Below are 22966 nucleotides of genomic sequence, written 5' to 3' on the forward strand. Positions count from 1 at the left end.
GTCGTGTCATTTACCATTCCACAGGAATTTGCGAAAATGTGTACCAGGGCCTCCACTTTTCTGGCATTTGTGGCGTCCACTATTGGTTGGTTTTAGAGTACTTCAACGGCTTTATGAAACATTATGTAGTGATGAATGAGCAAACATACTGGTATTTTGAGTTATAATCAACTTGTGCGAGGCCACACCCATATTTCGTATTTGTTGCGCACTCTATTGGCCAGTTTCCATCAAGTTTTGATGGCATGGTCGAACTACTTTCCTTAAATCATCTAATCAAATTCAAGCATCTTTTTCTGCATTTGGCCATGAAATTGATCTACAACTATACTAACCAACTATATATATGTACTGTATGTGTATATATATATATATATATATATAGATACACACATATATATAAATATATATATACACATACATACACATATACTGTATACTGTGTGTATATATATATATATATATATATATATATATATATATATATATATATATATATATATATATATATATATATATATATATAATATATAATATATGTAATATGCGCGATTCCCGCAATCCCGCGGCGACTTTCAGGCCCACACTCTTTTGTAATAATATTGAGAGAGTTTGTGAGACGAATCATCTCCCAAACACTGTGTTTATGCATTTAAGCAAAATCCCCATCGACTTTTTCGCCTGACGAACCCAAGTGCTACTTCCGGACTCATTCCTGCAGTGCTTTATGTCTATTGTCTAAGACAGTGGTTTTCAAAATCTAAAATCTAAAATCTAATCTAAAATCTCAAGGCACCCCTATAGCCATCCAAAATAGTCTGTAAATGCTTTTATTCACTTAACAAACTCATTTTAAACTTTGTAAAAATCAAAGCACCAACGCACACAATTTAATCAATGCAATTAATTGTTTACGCAGAATATCAGAGCAATTTACATTCTGTTATTAAACATGTCAGTTTCTGACCTATTTTTCTCGCTGCCTTTCCATCCACCTGTTAATGATTTTTTTTCTTATATCATCATCCTGCTTCTCCTTCTCTGTTTTCATGAGGGGTTGGGGGAGAGGGTCGGTGCTCCCATCCCCTCCCATCAGCTAACATGCCACGTGAAAACAAAAGTAACAAAAGTGAAGTAAAATGAGCTCTGACGACGCTGTTGTGTTGAATTGCACCACCTGGAGGAGTTAATGCTTCCCTATGAACATGTGTGTCTGTGTCCTCTCACTCTCCACTCGGGAGTGACCCTGGCTTCAAGCGCTGCCCATGCAGGCTCAACTGCGCTAGAATTTATCTGTAGAGCGCAGGGGGGGTCATAGATTGAACATGATTCTTTTGTAAGTGTGTTTGACCCTTTTGCACGTAATTTCGAGGTTAATAAGTTAGAATAGTGACATAATTGTATATGTTGTTTGATAATAAATCTGTAGCTTTCTCAATTTAACGCCTGGTTGTCACAAAATCCCACGGCACACATGGACTAGCCTCACGGCACACAAGTGCGCACTATTTGGGAACCAATGGTCTAAGACATGGCTGCATTGATTCAAATAACGTGAATAGGGCTCTTACACTAGAGGGGCAGCGGTTTTTTCCATGGGATTAATTTGCACGTCAATAATATTTTCCGAACCCATATCAGTCAATGCAACCATGAGCTGAGCGTTATTGCGGCGTTTATTTTTTCGGACCAACGCTGATTTTTCAGAAATTCGCTTCCGACGTGTACACATCTGTTGCTGTGATTGTCAGGTGGGTCAAAATTTGCATCGCAATTTCGTGCTGTAGCCTTAACTGTTGGTGTTCGATGGCATGCCATCATTTGCGCCAAAGAACTTACATTGATAAGAAGCTCATAGCTTGTTCCACTGCAGCATCATGACTGCAGTGCTGTTGTACTAAAAAAAAAGGCAGAACACCTTCGCCTCTTGCCTTCAGAATGGGTTCCGACCTGTAAAAAGTGAATTGAATCGTCGTCCAGGTCGGAATTACAGATCGGAAATTCGGGTATCCGAGTTGACGTCACAGCCACATCAAAATGGCAACTTGTAGCGTTAATTAATTATTATAAAGACGTTTGTTGACGTTTTAACACAAAATCTCATCTCTTAATTATGTAATGTTAATGTTAATATGTGTTTGTGTCATCTATGTTTGGCTCTGATTAGAACAATATGTGAAATTCAGCATTCAGCATTGTTAGCTAGTAGGTAGCTACAATGCTAACTGAACACGGGTTGCTATAGCAACCTATAGCCTGTGTTTGGTTTTGCCCCTGAGCAGGAAGTGCAAATATGGAATGCAAATATGTCTGGGGCGGAGGTTCTGTGTTCAAAGTTACGGCGGTCCGAGTTGTCTTGAATGCGGTATTAGTCTGTGCCCACAATGGAAATACCGTCAACAGTATGCCGCCATTACTGTCTCCCAGTCCCCGCATCTCCATCAATATTGTTATAATATCAACAACTGGCCAACAGATATCAAAGCTGGTGGGCTTTATGGAAAGAGCGTTATATCAAATTGCTCATTCAGTGGCATTTTGAGCCTGGCGGACACTTAGCTAACAAACATAGCTAACAGCTAACCACTATTTACTGTATTTACTGTCTAAACGTCAGACCTCAGACTATTATTGTGTCTGATGTCATCACTTGTTTTTAGCAACAGCTTTTTCCCCAACTTTGAACACAAAATGAGTTTATATGTAAAAAAACAACAACAACAACTGGAGAACAGTGGTTAACACGTTCACTGCCAATGGCGAGTTGACTCGTCAAAAAAATTCCAACGGTTCACTGCCAATGACGAGTTGAGACGTCAAAAAAAAAAAAAAAAATTTTGACGGTGCTACGTGGATCAATGCCCCCCACGTCTCCTATAAAAATATTGGAGCGACCGAACGTGTACAACCCATTCCACCGACCCACTAAGTGGCGACAGTGCTCTCCATTCTAGAGGAAGGCAAGCAAAAAGCAGTGTCAGGAAGCCATTCTCATGAAAATGGATTGGCGAAAACGCTTTCGCGCTTGGGAGCTGGCGGTGGGGTTTTGCAAATTTGCATAATAGATTACGGGTGGAACACACTTTGAAACACGCAGCATAAATAAGACCAGAATCGCAAAAGCTTCATCAAAGCTCTCAGAACCCCAAGAAACGAGCGAGCCCATCCATCCAGACTTGCCCAGCGGCCGCCAGGCAGACAGGCACAGCAGCAGCAAAGCAGTGAGACTGGTGACGCGAGGTTACAGCAGCAACAGAAACTAGCTTGTGACACGCCCGCTGCAGCCAAGAAGAACACACACGGAGGGAGGAGTTTGAAGGAAAGGGGTGTTTCCTGCTGTTATGGAGGAAATTACTGTTCAAAACTATTGTTTAGATGTCTGACGTCTTACTGATGCCAAAAATGAATGGTTAAAGTGACTGTTCTATCGAATTTCACAAAAAGCCGTTTATCTCAGAATAAATTTACAGACGCTGAAACCATGCTGTATTCAACTGCTAATGCTTACATAACTACTAACTCTACAAACTAACTCTTTTAGACAGAGAAAGCACACATTCTATTAGTTCTTTTGAGATATTGTGTGTTCACAAAATCCTAACAGAAACGAATCCTCGGCTCTTGAAAGATGAGCCAGAATCCTCAAAAAAACCCTCTGGCAGAAGCTAACTACAGTTTTGAAAAACGGCTGGCAGTGAATGTGTTAATCAACAGGCCAGGGCAGGAGTCGGCAACACATGTAATATCTTAAAAATGACCAAATACAATACAGTCTTTAAAGAGATGTTCAGTTGAAATCGCTCTTTCTCTCACCTTGGAGAAGAGGCCAAAACAAGCCAGTTTGCTGATGATACAGTAGGCTTCAGGTGGACGAGCTCCCTTCCCACTGGGCTGCAGGTCCGTGGGACAGAAGACAAGGAGAGCTCATTATTATGAACAGCAAAACAACAACTCTTCAGTCACCACTAACCTCCATACTGATCATTATTGACCAGTAACATCCACATACTGACCAGTAACCTCCTGCAGTATCCATTTCTTCTGCTGCCGTCAATCTCAGTCAAGACGAAGGAGAAGGTCTCACTGGAAAGATGACGTATAATCCACCGTTACTGTTTGTGTCAAAGATCAAAAGCCATTTCACACCGGTGCCACACGGAAATGCAGGACGGGTTTGTGGAACATTGGAAGACGAAAAAAAGCGCATTACGCAGAACTCCGGTCCTCTCCTCTCCATATTCCTCTGAGCCACAGTCAGAACTCTCACTGGACTGGACGAATGCTGGCAGAAAAAACATAGATACTCACAATTCTCTAATGAATTATTGGACTAAATTGGTCGGATTCAATGTATATACAAACAAATAAAAAAGCTGATAATGAAAATGTGTGCTGGTGGAACGAAATTCCACTTGAAAGAGAGCGGCATCACTCAGCGCGGCTCTCTGTACGCTGCGTCATTACGCACGCAGCAACGCCGCAGCGGAGATGCAGGAGAGAGCCCTGAAAAGGAACATAATATAGCACGAAAGCTGAAAAACATTTATGGCAGTAACACACACACCGTTCCCATTGTATTTGAGCAGCGCCAACATTAATTGCATACTTTTTCTAATGTCGTAGGCTTGAATTTCTCAACGGCCTGCGTAGTCCTCATCAGGGATTTCAGCCAAATCTATCCAGAGTGGGCCAAACTGGAGGCGCATTTGGAGAGACACTGCACATTTGATTTCAATCAGCAGGCAGGTAGACATTTCACTGCTGCGAGCCAGCAAGCATGTTATGTTTTTTTGTTTATTTAAAAGGAGTTTTAATTCTATTTTGTTTGATCTGAGAAAAAAAAATAGCACCCATGGTTCACACACCTCATTTCATGTTAGGAAAGTCCAGGAATTAAAATTATTTTTATGGTTAAATATATTTTTTACATAAAAAAAATGTCAAGTGTCAAAGTTAGTGCATTTTATAATTTCTTCATAAACTTATTACATTTTCAGCCAGAAGAAAGTTCTCCCGCATTATGTAATAATCTGCGCAATATGTAATAAATGTATTACATGATTACATATTGCGTTCAGGCGATTTATTACATATTGCACAGATTATGACATAATGCAGCGTTATTACATATTGAAAGTGACATTTTATTACATTTTGTCATTTTATTACATAATGTGCAGTTATTACATTACAGGGCCCTAGGCAAAAATTCCCGGGCGGCCCCTCCAACCAGCATTCATTGCCATTATTTTATAAATAACCAGACACCTACGAAAAAGACATTGCATATTATAATTAGAATTCCTCAAGTTCCTAGGACATATTTCATTAGCCTATTTATAGCTTTCATACATGGTGCAAAATTTACTTGTTTGGCTAGTGAATATTCAATACCAGCCACTCAATAGATTACCATTGTTTGTTTGTTTTTGGCTGGTGGTGAGTGAGGCAAATCTACCAGTCAATTGCATATTTATATTTGACCAGTATTAGGCTGTTGACTGGTGCTAATTGTGTGCCCTGCTATTAGCTTACTGTAGCTAGCCAGGTTAACACAAAAACGTGACACCATTGCTACTGTAGCTGAAGTTATTCACGTATCTCCCCATAGGCTACTAAAATAACAGCATTCAGTTATCTGCTTAATCAGTATCTGCTCCACTGCCTTTCATTTTCCACATCCTCTTTTCTCTTTGGTTTTGACTTCCAGATATAGTAACTTCTTCATTTCCTTCATTCACTTTCAATTCAAGATAATTTGTGAGTCATGCAAGTTTGACAGGAATTCTCTTGAATTGAAAGTGAAAGTGAAAGTGAAAGTGAAAGTGAATGACCGTGAATCATTTCCCTCAAACTTGCATGATTCACGTACATTGCATTGAATGATCCACTTTCAACTCAAGAGAGATGTGAATCATGTAAGTTTGACGGGAATGACATGAAGCCCCTTCAGGGTGGTTTCCTACGTCATTCCAAATCGTCCAGGTCAGGGGATGACATGCAACCCCTTTAGGGAGGTTTCAATGTCATTGCAAATTGTCCATTGGTTGTTCAATGGAGAGGGTTTTTCAGTCACTGCTGTGGAGTAAAAATTGGTCAGCCCTTGGGGGGCCCTAAAGCCCGCGACATACTCCAGGCGGGTAGCAGGAGGCGGAGCTCTGCAAACCGGGAGCGCACTCCGCACTCGGGCCGAGGTGGTCATACTCAGAGTGCTGCTCAGAGCACCGCTGCTCACATAGTACAGTGAATGGCCCATGATAAAGTCAATGAAACTCAATTAAAAGTCAATGGAATGCCATTTATGTTCAGTAGACAGCTGTTTCACTCTCAAACGATTGTATCAGCACATGAATAGAATCACCAATCTTGTTTTTATTGAATGTAAATAGGCCTAAATCTGTCTCAATTACTTGAAATGACTAAAAACTAACAGTTAGAAATCAAGGTTTACCACATGGGTCAAGAAATGTGGTCAAAACATGGCTCATTGTAGCCTACTTAGCATGGACTGTATAAATAGCTACTAACTTCTTCATTTCATTTCTCTCCCTGCAAAGCGGAGCAGAGCGGTGCGGCGACACGCGTTTAAGGCTGCGGTGGCCTCGCCCCCACCGTAATTACGTCATATTGGCCACACGGCCCTCGCGGTTGGAAGTGCGTATGGAGTATGTCCCGCCCTTAATGCCCTGGGGCCCCAAGCAGTTGCCTGCCTTGCCTGTTCACAAGCTGCGCCTCTGAAGAGTCCTTCTGAGCAAAACGAGGTATAGTACTTCATGGTTTCATAGAAATGTGATTGACTAAACAGCTGTTCTGCCCCAACATATTTCGGGGCTGTTTTAACTTAGAAATCAGGGAGGTCATGTCTACCAGACAATTAAATCACTTTTAAACAGTTACATTTCTGTATAAATCATTACAGGTATGCTCCCGTGAGGTGGGGATGCTTTTTTTTGCTGCTGGGCGGGGGAGCAAAACTCGGCAGAACACCTGGACAAATGCGCAAGGCGGACTGTTATCTTGCCTGCATTAAGGCACGCGCAAACAGGTGCGCAAGCGCTAATAGGGGATATCGCCTGTCGGAAGATAGGGTCCTTGGTGTGAAACGACTTTAAAGGTTAAGTTCACCCAAAAATTAAAATTGCCATGCCGGTGGAAGTTGTTTTAGTTGACAAAATAGTATTTTCCAGGTTTTCCAGGGAAACAGAGTTACAGCATTCTCCTAAACAATTAAAGTGAATGGTGACCAACTTTCAAATACAAAAGGGGAAAAAAGGGGGGGGAGCACCTCCATACTGGTCGTCTGGTGTAATCCAAGTGTCCACAAGCCCTGAGATGCCAAGTTGACTTGAAAAGATGTCATTTATGATTTTTTTTGTTTTTGTTTTTGTTTTTAATTTATTTATTTTACTTTTGAAAGTTGGTCACCATTCACTTCAATTGTTTAGGACAGTTTAGAGATCTTCACGGGTCCAAAATGACAGACCTGGACCCTAATGGGTCCGGGAAATTTGTGCCCGGACATGATGGGATCCGTCTATTATTACAAAGTTGAGTCCCGGACCCGCAGTCACTTCTTTTGAAAGGACCCCAGACCCGGCCGGGTCCAGGTCGGTGTAACTCTGTTTCCCTAAAAAACACCACGAATGTTTTGTGTTACATCAGCATGGAGCTGAGTTCCTTTAAGAGTGTGTGTGGCTGTGCTGGTGTGAGCGTACCTGTGGTACTCTGTGACGGGGCGGCAGGGTGTGCGCGTACCTGTGGTACTCTGAGAGTGGGGGAAGGGGTGGGCAAGGTGTGAGCGTACCTGTGGTACTCTGTCAGCGGGGCCCAGCTGATGCCCTCAGGGAAACAGAACAGAGTGATTGCCTTCAGGGTCTTCTCCTCCTCCTCCATCTGAAACCTCACCATCCCATCTCTCTGTGCACGCACACACACACACACACACACACACACTTGATCTCTATTCTTAAAAAATATTTTTTAAACACAAGCCATGTTCGGAATGGTTCACTCACTCACTCACTCATTCACTCACTCACTATTCCCCATGTGATGTTTATCATATAGTGAACTATATGGTTCACCGGTGTGATCTGTCTAAACTGTTAACAAGGACGCTTCCGCGTCGGAGATGCTTCTGGTGTGTCCCCACCGTGTCATAAAGCTGTTTGTCTGCCAGGCAGTGCATAGAGGCAGTGCAAACAATATGCTGATATGTGCCACGTGCTCTACAGATTGATTTGAAAGCCTACTCACTTGATAAGGAACTTGGCTCATAAATCAGTTTGTAATCTTTCCTAGAGCGCTTTTTGTGAGGAGAAATAAAAAGTGGATTACAATTGTCAATCGCCACTGAATATTTGGACTCTGTACATTGATCAGATGGTACATTGAGATTCAGTGCAGTTTATAGGAGAATGTTATGGCTTTAAATATACTTTCATAAGACATCTTTCTGGCTATTGGTTTCATTCATTTGGTTTGCTGTTATATATATTATATTGCGGATGAGGAGTGGTCCGCTGCAACAATAATCTGACATTAGCTAGCTGGCAAGCTTGATAACCAGTTGGTTAGCACTTCTAACAGATACTGATATTCCCTGTAGAGAGGCAAAGTGACCGCCCACTTCCTGCTTCAGCACTGTACCAGAGATTTTCATCCGCCATTTATTTTCTCATCCACATTTTGTAAAATGCGTATAAAAATAGTTTTACTGGTTCAAACCAAACGGTTCAGGAAGGAAGAAAGTGACGTTCCACTTTGCCTCTCTATACACAATACACATCCAGTATACGTTTCCCTCATGACTAAATTGCTAAGCCAAATTTGTGACAAGAAATCCTGGTCGGATCGAACTATGTGCCTTTTAGGCTAACATAACACTGACCTTGGGGAACTGGTAGGCGATCTGAGGCTGGTAGTTGCCCTCCTTGGACTTCTTGAGGCTAACCACCACCAGATACTCAAAGAAGTACTGGCCACTGGCGTAACGCTGGTGCCTGGCTGCCGGCTCCACCACTGGGTCCAGGGACTCTGCAGCTGCAACGTCTTTCACTCCTACACACACACACACACACACACACACACACACACACACACACACACACACACACACACACACACACACACACACACACAAAGTAATATGCTGTTAGAATATAGCTTCATAAAACAGGGTTACTGCTGTGTCCCCAAAGTCATATTGCATAATATTTAAATTACTTTCCATAACTATCTCAGAGTGCTTCCATGGCCGTAAAATTTTCTTTCTTCCTTATTTGCTTTTTTTTTTTGAATGAAAGGAGGGAAATTATCACAAAGATGTGACATTATTCATATTAGCCTACAACCTACAATATTATGTACAATACATGATGGCAGGGGTTGGCAACAGGCAGCTCGGCAATATTTTGTCCCCCCCCATATTATTTTAGAGTTCTTTTAAATTATTATTGTTATTAGTAGTAGTAGTAGTAGTATTAAACAGTACAATTATGTCTCCGTGCAGTGCAAAGTAAAATTCCTTTGGATATGTCATTATGCACAGCCTTGCCATGCCAGGACATCAAATTTCGCTGCTAAAATTGGGTATTAGCAGATAATTCAGTGAGGCAATCAACTATAACTCACTGAGAAACTTTTATCACATCGCAAAGAGGGACATGAATTGAGAAAACTTGTTGGACAATGGACATATAGGCTATTTACCTTCATAACCCAGAGGGTCGTTGGCACCACAGACGATCTGTCAATAAGCTCTCTCTGATCTTGCATGAGTGAGTACACTCTATTACGCATGGAGAGAATGGCAAACAGCCATTGCGAGATGGGAATCTGATTGGTTTTGATTGACGTAATGCAGCATTGCCTGGCCACACCCGTGAATAATTCTGGTACTTAAGACCGCCCAAATCCCGTTTGCGCAGGCATTTTGGGGCGCAGATGATTTTGGCACGGCTCTAATTTGCGCTTGCGACACGTGCCGTGAACGTCTCCACATCCCCGCCAAGAATTGCATCCTTAACATATTTCGGGGCTGTTTTAACTTAGAAATCAGGGAGGTCACGTCTACCAGATGATTATATCACTTTTAAACAGTTACATTTCTGTATAAATCATTACAGGTATGCTCCCGTGAGGTGGGGATGCTTTTTTTTGCTGCTGGGCGGGGGAGCAAAACTCGGCAGAACACCTGGACAAATGCACAAGGCGGACTGTTATCTTGCCTGCATTAAGGCACGCGCAAACAGGTGCGCAAGCGCTAATAGGGGATATCGCCTGTCGGAAGATAGGGCCCCCTGACTTTTAGAAAGGAAGCTATTTGAAGGTACAAAAGTTGGACTTTAACTTTGAAATTCTCTAAAAGGATACAGGAAAAATGCTTGATTTTTTAAGCTAGTATGCAGCAGAGATGGGGACTTGGATTTGAGACTTGGACTTGAGTCGCACACACACAGTGACTTGAGACTTGACTTTAAACTTGTCCTCAAAGACTTGAGACTTGAGATTTGGGACTTGTGAACAATCTTTATTTTTATTTTTAATTTAACATTAAGGGAATATCTAATAATAATGTCAACTAATCAATGCTGATACTGTATTTTAATAGCTTTGAATTCCTTAGTTTTAGGCTATGCTGTGTTCTAAGCAGACCGGATGGCATGACCCTAACCCTAACCCTAACCCATGATAGAACGCTCATCCATAAGAGACTTGAGAGACTTGACTTGGACTTGTGACCAAAGACTTGAAACTTGAATCGGACTCTAGCTCAAATACTTGAGACTTGACTTGGACTCTAGCACAAAGACTTGAGACTTGGACTTGAAAAATGACTTGTGAGCTTATCTGGTATGCAGTTAGGGTTGTCCTGAACTCAAATAATCATTATCAGGATTTTTTGGACCTTGGGGCTTTGGGGGCGCCGAAATTTCCTATATGCAGGAAAAACCCTAGCTTTCCAAATACAATCCAGTTTCTTTACCTTCCTCAATCAGTGTCAGTCATGGTAACTGACATGTCACTGGACCACAAACCAGCATGAGCATATCTGTCAGCGGCACGAGAGCTGTCTGATGTCCTGAACTCATCTGTCAGCAACATGACAGCTGTCTGAGGTGCTGAACTCATCTGTCAGCAACATGACAGCTGTCTGAGGTGCTGAACTCATCTGTCAGCAACATGACAGCTGTCTGAGGTGCTGAACTCATCTGTCAGCAACATGACAGCTGTCTGAGGTGCTGAACTCATCTGTCAGCAACATGACAGCTGTCTGAGGTGCTGAACTCATCTGTCAGCAACATGACAGCTGTCTGAGGTGATGAACTCATCTGTCAGGGTCATGACAGCTGTCTGAGGTGATGAACTCATCTGTCAGGGTCATGACAGCTGTCTGAGGTGCTGAACTCATCTGTCAGCAACATGACAGCTGTCTGAGGTGCTGAACTCATCTGTCAGCAACATGAGAGCTGTCTGAGGTGCTGAGCTCATCTGTCAGGGTCATGACAGCTGTCTGAGGTGATGAACTCATCTGTCAGGGTCATGACAGCTGTCTGAGGTGATGAACTCATCTGTCAGGGTCATGACAGCTGTCTGAGGTGATGAACTCATCTGTCAGGGTCATGACAGCTGTCTGAGGTGCTGAACTCATCTGTCAGCAACATGACAGCTGTCCGAGGTGCTGAACTCATCTGTCAGGGTCATGACAGCTGTCCGAGGTGCTGAACTCATCTGTCAGGGTCATGGCAACTGTCTGAGGTGATGAACTCATCTGTCAGCAACATGACAACTGTCTGAGGTGCTGAACTCATCTGTCAGCAACATGACAACTGTCTGAGGTGCTGAACTCATCTGTCAGGGTCATGACAGCTGTCTGAGGTGCTGAACTCATCTGTCAGCAACATGACAGCTGTCTGAGGTGCTGAACTCATCTGTCAGCAACATGACAACTGTCTGAGGTGCTGAACTCATCTGTCAGGGTCATGACAACTGTCTGAGGTGCTGAACTCATCTGTCAGGGTCATGACAGCTGTCTGAGGTGCTGAACTCATCTGTCAGGGTCATGACAGCTGTCTGAGGTGATGAACTCATCTGTCAGGGTCATGACAACTGTCTGAGGTGCTGAACTCATCTGTCAGGGTCATGACAACTGTCTGAGGTGCTGAACTCATCTGTCAGGGTCATGACAGCTGTCTGAGGTGCTGAACTCATCTGTCAGGGTCATGACAACTGTCTGAGGTGATGAACTCATCTGTCAGGGTCATGACAGCTGTCTGAGGTGCTGAACTCATCTGTCAGGGTCATGACAACTGTCTGAGGTGCTGAACTCATCTGTCAGGGTCATGACAGCTGTCTGAGGTGATGAACTCATCTGTCAGGGTCATGACAGCTGTCTGAGGTGCTGAACTCATCTGTCAGGGTCATGACAACTGTCTGAGGTGCTGAACTCATCTGTCAGCAACATGACAGCTGTCTGAGGTGCTGAACTCATCTGTCAGGGTCATGGCAACTGTCTGAGGTGATGAACTCATCTGTCAGCAACATGACAACTGTCTGAGGTGCTGAACTCATCTGTCAGGGTCATGGCAACTGTCTGAGGTGATGAACTCATCTGTCAGCAACATGACAACTGTCTGAGGTGCTGAACTCATCTGTCAGCAACATGACAACTGTCTGAGGTGCTGAACTCATCTGTCAGGGTCATGACAGCTGTCTGAGGTGCTGAACTCATCTGTCAGCAACATGACAGCTGTCTGAGGTGCTGAACTCATCTGTCAGCAACATGACAGCTGTCTGAGGTGCTGAACTCATCTGTCAGGGTCATGGCAACTGTCTGAGGTGATGAACTCATCTGTCAGCAACATGACAACTGTCTGAGGTGCTGAACTCATCTGTCAGGGTCATGACAGCTGTCTGAGGTGCTGAACTCATCTGTCAGCAACATGACAGCTGTCTGAGGTGCTGAACTCATCTGTCAGGGTCATGGCAACTGTCTGAGGTGATGAACTCATCTGTCAGCAACATGACAGCTGTCTGAGGTGCTGAACTCATCTGTCAGGGTCATGGCAACTGTCTGAGGTGATGAACTCATCTGTCAGGGTCATGACAACTGTCTGAGGTGCTGAGCTCATCTGTCAGGGTCACGAGAGCTGTCCGAGGTGCTGAACTCGCAGTGCCAGGTTGGTGCTTATAATGAGACCTGCTCTAATCTGCCCGTAATCTGAGTGTGATTTCCTGCAGCTGTTTCCCAGTCTGTTTAACTGTGTTTTCAGTCTATTTAACTTTGTGTGTTTTCAGACCTGCTTTGCTGAGTCTTGGGAAAAGCTTCCTGAATGCTTTATAAATGATGAATTAAGTAGTATACTAATACTTAACTAATGCTTAATAGTGTAATGCAGTACTCACTCTGTTATCTGCTAATGTACTGTAATGCATGGGTCACTCTGTAATCTGATAATGTAATGCACTACTCACCATCTCTTTTGTGTCGGCGGAAGGAAGACCACATGGCACTAATCCTCTTGAGAGCCCCTCGTTCTCCGCTGCCATCTTCACCAGACGGGACAGGGCCTATTGGAGAGCACAGCACATTCTCAATATTGAACGTGAGGTTTAAGCAATTATGTAAGGGTTAATGCACGACGAGGTGTACATTATCACTTTTTAAGGGACGACGCGAGAGGCGTGAACCGTCCGAGGCGAAGCCGAGGATGGTTGCCTCCGCGAAGTCCCTTAAAAAGTGATAATGTACACCTCGAAGTGCATTAACCCGCTTATACCATGGTCACTTGCCAACAAAACAATAAGACCAGTCATTTATATTTCCATGTGTAATAAATAAAGCAATCTAAATGGCTAAATGTCTGTTATTCATACTGTAAATCAGTCTTCCACGAAATAAAATAGTCCCTCCCACTTCCCCCACCCTCCGTTTTAAAGCCGACTCAAACGTTAATTTTATCACAGGAATGCGGGTTTAACGATGTTTTGCGTTCTACATTAAATGAAGACATTACCGTTTGGCTGCTTGCTTTATTTTGTATGATAGATACGTATTGGCCAAGTATATTAACATTTAAGAGCGAAGAGTTTCAGGAAGTGACAGAGCAGCGGGGGCTTGCACTGCGTGTGCTGTTGTGGTGACATGCAGAGAGAGTTCTCTTTCTCTCTCTCTCTCTCTCTCTCTCTCTCTCTCTCTCTCTCTCTCTCTCTCTCTCTCTCTCTCTCTCTCTCTCTCTCTCTCTCTCTCCCTCTCTCTCTCTCCCTCCCTCTCTCTCTCTCTGTCAAAGGCCCCCGCTCGTGCACGAGCCGAGGGAAATCTCCTCTTTCTCGCCGAGAAGAGCCTGGTGACGCGAGGTTAAAAAATCTCCGAAACGAAAATCAAAATTGTAAATAAGAGTTATTTTTGATAAACTGAGCACACAGGGGTGATTTAAATACTTACTTTGACCGAGTCAATTTTTTTCTCAACATCCAAAATTGTCATATTAACCCTTAACGGGGGTATAGAGCTCAAACAGCTCTCTTGATAACACTTTTGAAACTATGGCGCATTGATATGAACGGTGAACAGACCATTTAGCTAGGTGTACATTATCACTGTACAATATCACAAAATAATGGACACCTTGCAGCCAATCAGAATCGAGTATTCACCCAGACCATGGTATAAGGTCTGATGTATCATACTAGTTCTATGTTAACTAGGGGAGACAAACAATTAATTACTTGCTCGTTAAGGATTTGCTCGAACACGTGAAATTGACCCAATCTACTATTGCTCCTACCTGAGTTGTTATCACGCAATAGATATGTTTTCTAAGTAAAATAGGTCACTCTAGGAGGACAGCAACTAACGGTAATACCATATTAAACGACATGATGACATGTGAGCAAATAATTGATGCAAAATACACTAATTACATAAAAAGTTTCTTAGCGTCAACAAAACATCCACTCTGGTCCACCATGTTTTCTGCATATATGACGTCAAGTCGGCAACTCGTGTACCAAAATTCTCACAGAGTTGCCGACTTGTTGTTCCGACTTGAGCGGCCGTTCACATGAATTTTCCCTCTCGGAATCACGTTTTTCCGATGACTCCAACAGCACATGAACGCACCAACAATCCAGTGAAAGTTACTCACCCAGCACAAACCATGACCCAGCACAGACCATGACCACTGACCCAGCACAGACCATGAACACTGACCCCGCACAGACCATGACCACTGACTCAGCACAGACCATGACCACTGACACAGCACATACCGTGACCACTGAGAATACCAGTTGAGCAATTGTAGGGGCTGCCATTTTGTAAACATGTTACAAAGTAGGACATTTTAACATGGGGGTGAACAGGAATGACTCCCTTTTGTACCCAGCCTCAAGTGGCCATTCGAGGACCTACAGCTTTCAGTATCACTTCCGCAGCTTCCTCTTCCACTGGTACAATCTCCCGACCATACAGGACAGGAGTTTGCTAGCTAGCCTCAGACAGTGCTGCCTGTAGCCTGCAGCTAGCTAGCTGGCTGGCTAACAGCCTCAGACAGTGCTGCCTGTAGCCTGCAGCTAGCTAGCTGGCTGGTTAAAAAGCCATGACAAGACTCTATAGCTGGACACTAATATTCGATTATTTGGATATTCTCGTTAGGTAGGCTTTCAGTTTTCTATTTTGAGATTCGGATATCCAAGGGCTGGGCGATATGGTTGAAATCAATATCATGATAATCATAAGGATTTTTCTCTATATCAATATATATCACAATGTGGTTCATGTAGCCTATGCAAAAATCACATTAAATAATCAAACAAATGTTCATCTCATTGAACCGAATGGTAAAGTTAGGTATGAGGTCAAACAAACTTTACATTTTCAAATAATATTCCTACCATACCTCATTTGATCAGTTTTGAAGTAAGATTTGCTTGTCATCATCAATGTAGACAGCAGAAATGTGTCACAATATTATATCTTCATAATCATCAAAATATCATTCCACTGAAAGACGATCAACAATCATTATTGCCCAGCCCTAGGATATGGCATATAGGATCCTCCTTTTTCTTTCGTTTTTGTGTGCTAAATGTAAGGCAGTTATTTGACTGGCGCTAGGACCCTGGGGATGTCAGTAGCAGTCGGCTGGCTACGAATGACCATGGAGGAAATGCTTTGGCAGAGAGAAGGGGTTAAAATGTAACCAAGTTGCTTTGTTGCCTAAACCTAACCGTCGGTGGGCCAAGGGGTCCTCACAAAACACGATGGGAATGAGAATGCATTCACTTGCTTACTTTCTCTAAATTCCTGGATGCCTATGGGATTATGATTATTGATCACATAGACACCCAACAATTGAGCCAAGATAGCCTGATATGGTTGATGAAACAGCACTAACAGGTTCTTTTATGCTTTGGGTTTAATGTTTGTGGATTTCAGTGACCATAGACATAAAACAGTAACATTATAGGATGCAGCGGTATAGGTTTTTGAGGGTATGATAACTATGGACAAAAATACCAGTTTCACAGTATCGTATGTGGCACCAAAAAATATATAATAATATACCGTACATAAAACTTTTTGCCATCGAACAAAATGTATTTTATTTTATGTATATCATCTAATTAATTTTTATGTAAAACTAAAACACAAATGATTGTTTCAATGTTGATGCACTCACTCACACACACACACACACACTGTGTGTGTGACACGCACCTCTCTGCCTCTCTGTCTCACACACATTACACACGGCATCTGTCCCTCCCTGTGCTGCTGAGTGCTTCTGTGTCTTCTCCCTCACTCACTCACTCACTCACTCTCTCTCTCTCACGCGCACACACACACACACACACACACACACACACACACACACAAACACACAAGCACACGCACGCACACACACAGAGAGAGAGTTTGTACCTCATTTCAATTTCATGTTGGAGGAGTCTTTCAGGGGAAAGCTCTCCCTTCACTTCCATACACCAGCGTCATTTTCCTTGAATTAAACATGGCTAAAAGCTGTTGTGTGGTGGGCTGCGCAGACAACAAATGTAAAGAAATCACCAATCCAAGTTATTTTGTACTCCGAGCAAAACAAGGAAGCGTTGATAGGAAAAATGTGGATCTAGCTAGTTCCTCTCTATAAAACAGATGAGTTGCGTTGGATGCGTTCATGTGTGATGGGTCTCAGGATATTTTGCTCTGTATTGACTGCCAGTAGGCTACACAGAGTACAAAAGTAATGCGAAATCTCACTGACTTATTATCTTCTAATGATATGATAGTTAACTTCACATCAATCAACTTTAACAGCAATGTCACGTCAGTCGTCCAAACTAGGCTGAAAAGCATACCGGTAACTGCATTTCAGATTTTTAAATGTGAAGTGAAATGATTACATATCAATATAATGTATATTATATTACCTGGTGATTAAATCAAGTAACGTTACTGGTAAATCTAAAGTATTTTATGTCAAGCCACTGTGTGGGATCATTTATTATCCAGCTATATTGAATGAAAGGACACTGATGGAGGCCATTAAGTTAAACATTTTAATATCCATTCTCCTGTCTGACAGAGGCAGTGTGCTGAAATAATTATTTAGCAGATTTGTCTACTTGAAAACAAGAAAAACCTTAAGTTAGTTGTCCTACATCTGATCAGATTTCCTCCGGACGGCTGTTTTGCCTGTGAACTAGCGATCCAGTTTCCCCACACACAGCTCTGCAGTGTCTCTATGAGAGTGTTTATCTGACCTTAATCCTCTTCCCGGGGGGAATGGTTTACGTCCAATATGATGTATGATGACGCAAGACAACGTTTTAACGTACCTTGAATTTGGCCGGGTGGTAGAGCACATCCCGCAGAGGTGCTCTCATGTTTGGGGTATTGCCTCCTCTGGCAGTCACACATGTCTTGAATGTCTAATCCCCACCTGGCCATCCGTGCTTTTACAGTATCCAAAATATTCCCACACAGCGACAGCGGCCATTATCACGTTGAATTACAATAGCCTACGCACGTTTTGTAAACAGTCACAATGATTGAGTCAATCATTGTGACTGTTTAGAATGATTGAGTCAATCATTGTGATGGTTTACAACCATGCGTAGATTGATTTGATGACTTCTTTGATGAAGTCAGCTACACTGATTGCTCTAGACTAGTAGGCATGCAGTCGGGGGGAGGGGCTGCGTCCTGGGCACTTTCTGGGGGAAACAGATGATACCGTGAAGAAGGTATATGACGGCAAATCTTAGTGGTTTTGATACCGTGACTTTTTCAAACCGCTGCATCCCTAATGATAAGTCATCCCTAATGATAAGTCATATTTGGCCCTTCCTTTCACTGAGCCTAGCTCAAAGTGTTGGGAGCCCCCCTGGAGAGGCCTGCCTCCCATTGTGAAAACTTCTGGACCAACAGGTTAATTTCCACCACTCACAGACTACACCCACCTTCCTTTGTGAAATATTGGTGACATACTTTCGCCCTTTCTTTTCTCTCGCATGTTCTTTTCCTTCTTTTTGTTTTTTTAAGCCTTTTTTTTCTTTTTTTACCAGTGCCAAATACAGTACAAAAAAAGGTCTATCTGAAGGCATTGGTCTGTTTGTGACTCTGGGAAACTGGGAAAAACGTAAAAGTAAAATTGAAGAAGAAGCCGCTCTGTAGGTCAGGTGCAGGAGAAACCAATGATGAACTTGAAAAATAAAATAAAGTCCACACACTGTATGGATATGCTCCCGGACAGTTCATTTCATTAACACTTCAATCTTATGATCTTCATCATCGTAAGATTGGCACATTAATGAAATAAACTGACCAGGAGTATATCCATATGGTGTGCAGACTTTATTTTATTTTTCAAAAACAGTAAAATTCCCACTGTGTCTCTGAACTCTCTCTTTAACCACATCACACACATTTAGGCTATTAGAACCTTTTTATGTTTGTAAACAGTGATGACGTATTTTTTGGGGGCGGAGCTGAACTGGTTGCAGAAAGTTACAACTAGCGGTTCAGCAGTCATAGAAATATGGAAGATCCGGATGCCTCCTCCATGTATTTTAAAGCTTTTCCAGCAACAGACAGGTTATTTACACAAATAAACTAACTCTTTCAATGGGGTGAGGTTTCCTGACCTGTACACACTGTCAGGATGGGTCCAACTACATCACCAAAGTTGCAGTGCCAGACATCATTCATATTCCTAGTGGGAATGTCTAGCGTCTAGACAGCACAAGACGTTATTTTCCTGTATTCCGGGGATCTCTCAGTTTAGGCTTCACTTGCTTCCTCAGAGTTTTGGATACCGCAAAGCGTGCGCAACCAACCCTGTGACGTCCACTCCAACCAACCCTGTGACGTCCTGTAACTAACCCTGTGATGTCCACTCCAACCAACCCTGTGACGTCCACTCCAACCAACCCTGTGACGTCCTGTAACTAACCCTGTGACGTCCTGTAACTAACCCTGTGATGTCCTGTAACTAACTCTGTGACGTCCACTCCAACCAACCCTGTGACGTCCTGTAACTAACCCTGTGACGTCCTGTAACTAACCCTGTGACGTCCTGTAACCAACCCTGTGACGTCCACTCCAACCAACCCTGTGACGTCCTGTAACTAACCCTGTGACGTCCTGTAACTAACCCTGTGACGTCCACTCCAACCAACCCTGTGACGTCCTGTAACTAACCCTGTGACGTCCACTCCAACCAACCCTGTGACGTCTACTCCAACCAACCCTGTGACGTCCTGTAACTAACCCTGTGACGTCCTGTAACTAACCCTGTGACGTCCACTCCAACCAACCCTGTGACGTCCTGTAACTAACCCTGTGACGTCCACTCCAACCAACCCTGTGACGTCTACTCCAACTAACCCTGTGACGTCCTGTAACTAACCCTGTTATGTCCTGTAACTAACTCTGTGACGTCCACTCCAACCAACCCTGTGACGTCCTGTAACTAACCCTGTGACGTCCACTCCAACCAACCCTGTGACGTCCTGTAACTAACCCTGTGACGTCCTGTAACTAACCCTGTGATGTCCTGTAACTAACCCTGTGATGTCCTGTAACTAACCCTGTGATGTCCTGTAACTAACCCTGTGACGTCCTGTAACCAACCCTGTGACGTCCTGTAACTAACCCTGTGACGTCCTGTAACCAACCCTGTGACGTCCTGTAACTAACCCTGTGATGTCCTGTAACTAACCCTGTGACGTCCTGTAACCAACCCTGTGATGTCCTGTAACTAACCCTGTGACGTCCTGTAACCAACCCTGTGACGTCCTGTAACTAACCCTGTGATGTCCTGTAACTAACCCTGTGACGTCCTGTAACCAACCCTGTGATGTCCTGTAACTAACCCTGTGACGTCCTGTAACCAACCCTGTGACGTCCACTCCAACCAACCCTGTGACGTCCTGTAACTGAACCTGTGACGTCCTGTAACTAACCCTGTGACGTCCTGTAACTAACCCTGTGATGTCCTGTAACTAACCCTGTGACGTCCTGTAACTAACCCTGTGACGTCCTGTAACTAACCCTGTGACGTCCTGTAACTAACCCTGTGATGTCCTGTAACTAACTCTGTGACGTCCACTCCAACCAACCCTGTGACGTCCTGTAACTAACCCTGTGACGTCCACTCCAACCAACCCTGTGACGTCCTGTAACTAACCCTGTGATGTCCTGTAACTAACCCTGTGACGTCCTGTAACTAACCCTGTGACGTCCTGTAAAGATCGGCCCGGCCTAGGGTCCTTCAGGCTAGAGCGTCCTCTCTGCCCATGGTAGGCTGCCCATGGTAGGATTGCCTTTGCCCCGGGAGGGTCTGGTGAGACGAAGGAGGAGAGCGGCCGGGAGTCACCCACAGGGCCTTAGACCCTCCATGCACCGAAGGGTCTTACAGTACTGCGGTGTAGCACTAACTCTATTGCAGCGGATTGGGCGTGATCAGCCCTTCCGCGGGCAACGCTGCAGACAGAGTAGGAAGACTGATCCGTGAGCGGCTGCTTCTGGGACGCGGGTCGGGGTCTTAGTCGGCCTCGGCTGGGTCTACTGGGCGAGGGTGTATGATGTTGACAGACCCGAAACACCTTACGACCCCAGCTAACATCACTGATGACGTGTCCCAGCGCATGCTGTAGTATGTATTTTAAACCATATTTTTCACTTCCATTCACTGAGCCTCCTCTGAAATGGTTGATCACAAATTAACATGGTGATTAGAGCAGAGGCTAACGGCTCAGAATGCTCAGGGTATATTATATATATATATATATATATATATATATATATATATATATATATATCTCAAATATATATTGATATATTATATATATGTATATATATATATATATATATATATATATATATATCAAATATATATGGGGGTGGGGGGTGAGGATTTTGACATCAGCACAGGCCTAGTTAGTACTGGTATCTGGCTGTGATGTCATCATATATTGACATGCAATTCTGCAAACTGATTGGACACACACTCGAGGGAGATCGGACACAGAATGTGGTACAGTGTGTACAGTGAGTTTGAATCCGACCTGGGTTTGATCCCCCTGACGCCCAATCTTAGCTTGGCAAAAATGTGCTACTAGCAAGTCTGAAACCAATATTTGGATAAACAAAGTTTGGAGAAAATGTTTGATAAAATGTAAATTACTGAACATTTGGCCTCAATGTTGAAAGAAGTATATGATGGCACAAACAGCCTACACCTACTTACCCTCCTTCCCTCCAACATCACTGACCAAGTCCCTCTTCGGCTGCTCACCTTGACAAAGGAGAGAACAGTCAGATAAATAATAATATTTTCAGTGATCTATTAGTATTAGTATCTATTACCCTCAACAGTGGAGCAGCAGCTTCAAGAAACATGGCTTCCTGTTAACTGGGCTCAACACGGGTTTCGTTTTTACTACACAGGTGTTCTATACTCGACTAGAAGGAGAGCGCAGACCTCTGCCAAGGCCAAAAGTCCTGTCTGCTAGGATATGCACATTCCGTGAGTGGGATCGGATCCGTTCCAAAAATGAATGGGTTCTTGGTACAACCTTCTACCATGTTTCATGAAAATCGGCCCAGGAGTTTTTCCGTAATCTTGCTAACAAACAAACAAACAAACAAACAAACAGACAGACAGACAGACAGACAGACAGACAGATAGAGCCATATGATTTCCGCAAAATGGAAAAAACGGACGGAATCATGGAATTTGGTAATAAAAATGGAATCAACTGTAAAACATGGAATATTGCAGAATTTTCCATAGTTTGGCTGAAATTGATCAAAGTAGGCCTAATTATAAAAATAAGAAGTAGATCTAATGATTGTAGTAACCTAAATGATTTCATAATTGCAAAATAGGCCTAGAGAAATCATTCAATTTTCGATTGGGGTGTTTTGAGAGGGGGCTCGACCTTGCGAGGGACCTTTACTGCACCTCACAACTTAGTTTTGACCTTGAGAAACATGTCGAAGAAGCTGTCTGAGAGAGCCAAGTCATCAAAAAAAGAAAAAATATCGCTCCTAACCCCTAAATTAAAATTAAAATGGAAAAAAGAGAATTCTGGAAAAAATAGAACGGAATTTGGCAAAAAATAAAACGGATTTCATATGGCTCTACAGACAGACAGACGGACAGACAGACAGACAGACAGACAGACAGACAGACAGACAGATAGACAGATAGATAGATAGATAGATAGATAGATAGATAGATAGATAGATAGATAGATAGATAGATAGATAGATAGAGAAAAGGCAGCCAGGCAGCATTGAGTCTATTCTTTCCCGAGACCCTAAAGGTCGTAAAAATAATCAAAAATAGCTCACTAACAGATAGAGAAACATGCATATATGTGTTTAATGTACATACAAACAACTGCCACGATCAGACTTTGAAACACACTTTTTTTTTATCGCAATTTGTGTCTT

General features: G+C 43.1%; 1 protein-coding gene across 3 annotated transcripts in view; it reads right to left on the reverse strand.

The window, feature by feature from the left end:
- LOC310794568 (DENN domain-containing protein 2D-like) overlaps positions 1-22966 on the reverse strand; it is a 76946-nt gene that overhangs the window by 21644 nt on the left and 32336 nt on the right. For 2 of the 3 annotated variants that reach the window (XM_083656543.1, XM_083656544.1), the window contains 6 exons: positions 21756-21803; positions 13477-13572; positions 8891-9060; positions 7805-7917; positions 4014-4083; positions 3814-3891 (listed from right to left, as the gene is read on the reverse strand). In XM_083656543.1, coding sequence (XP_083512669.1) covers positions 3814-3891; positions 4014-4083; positions 7805-7917; positions 8891-9060; positions 13477-13572; positions 21756-21803 — 575 coding nt within the window. The remainder of the gene's footprint in view (positions 1-3813; positions 3892-4013; positions 4084-7804; positions 7918-8890; positions 9061-13476; positions 13573-21755; positions 21804-22966) is intronic. The other variant, XM_083656545.1, reaches the window with a different exon arrangement.

The sequence above is a fragment of the Poromitra crassiceps genome (assembly GCF_964638095.1).
Source record: "Poromitra crassiceps genome assembly, chromosome: 20".
Lineage (NCBI taxonomy): Eukaryota > Metazoa > Chordata > Actinopteri > Beryciformes > Melamphaidae > Poromitra > Poromitra crassiceps.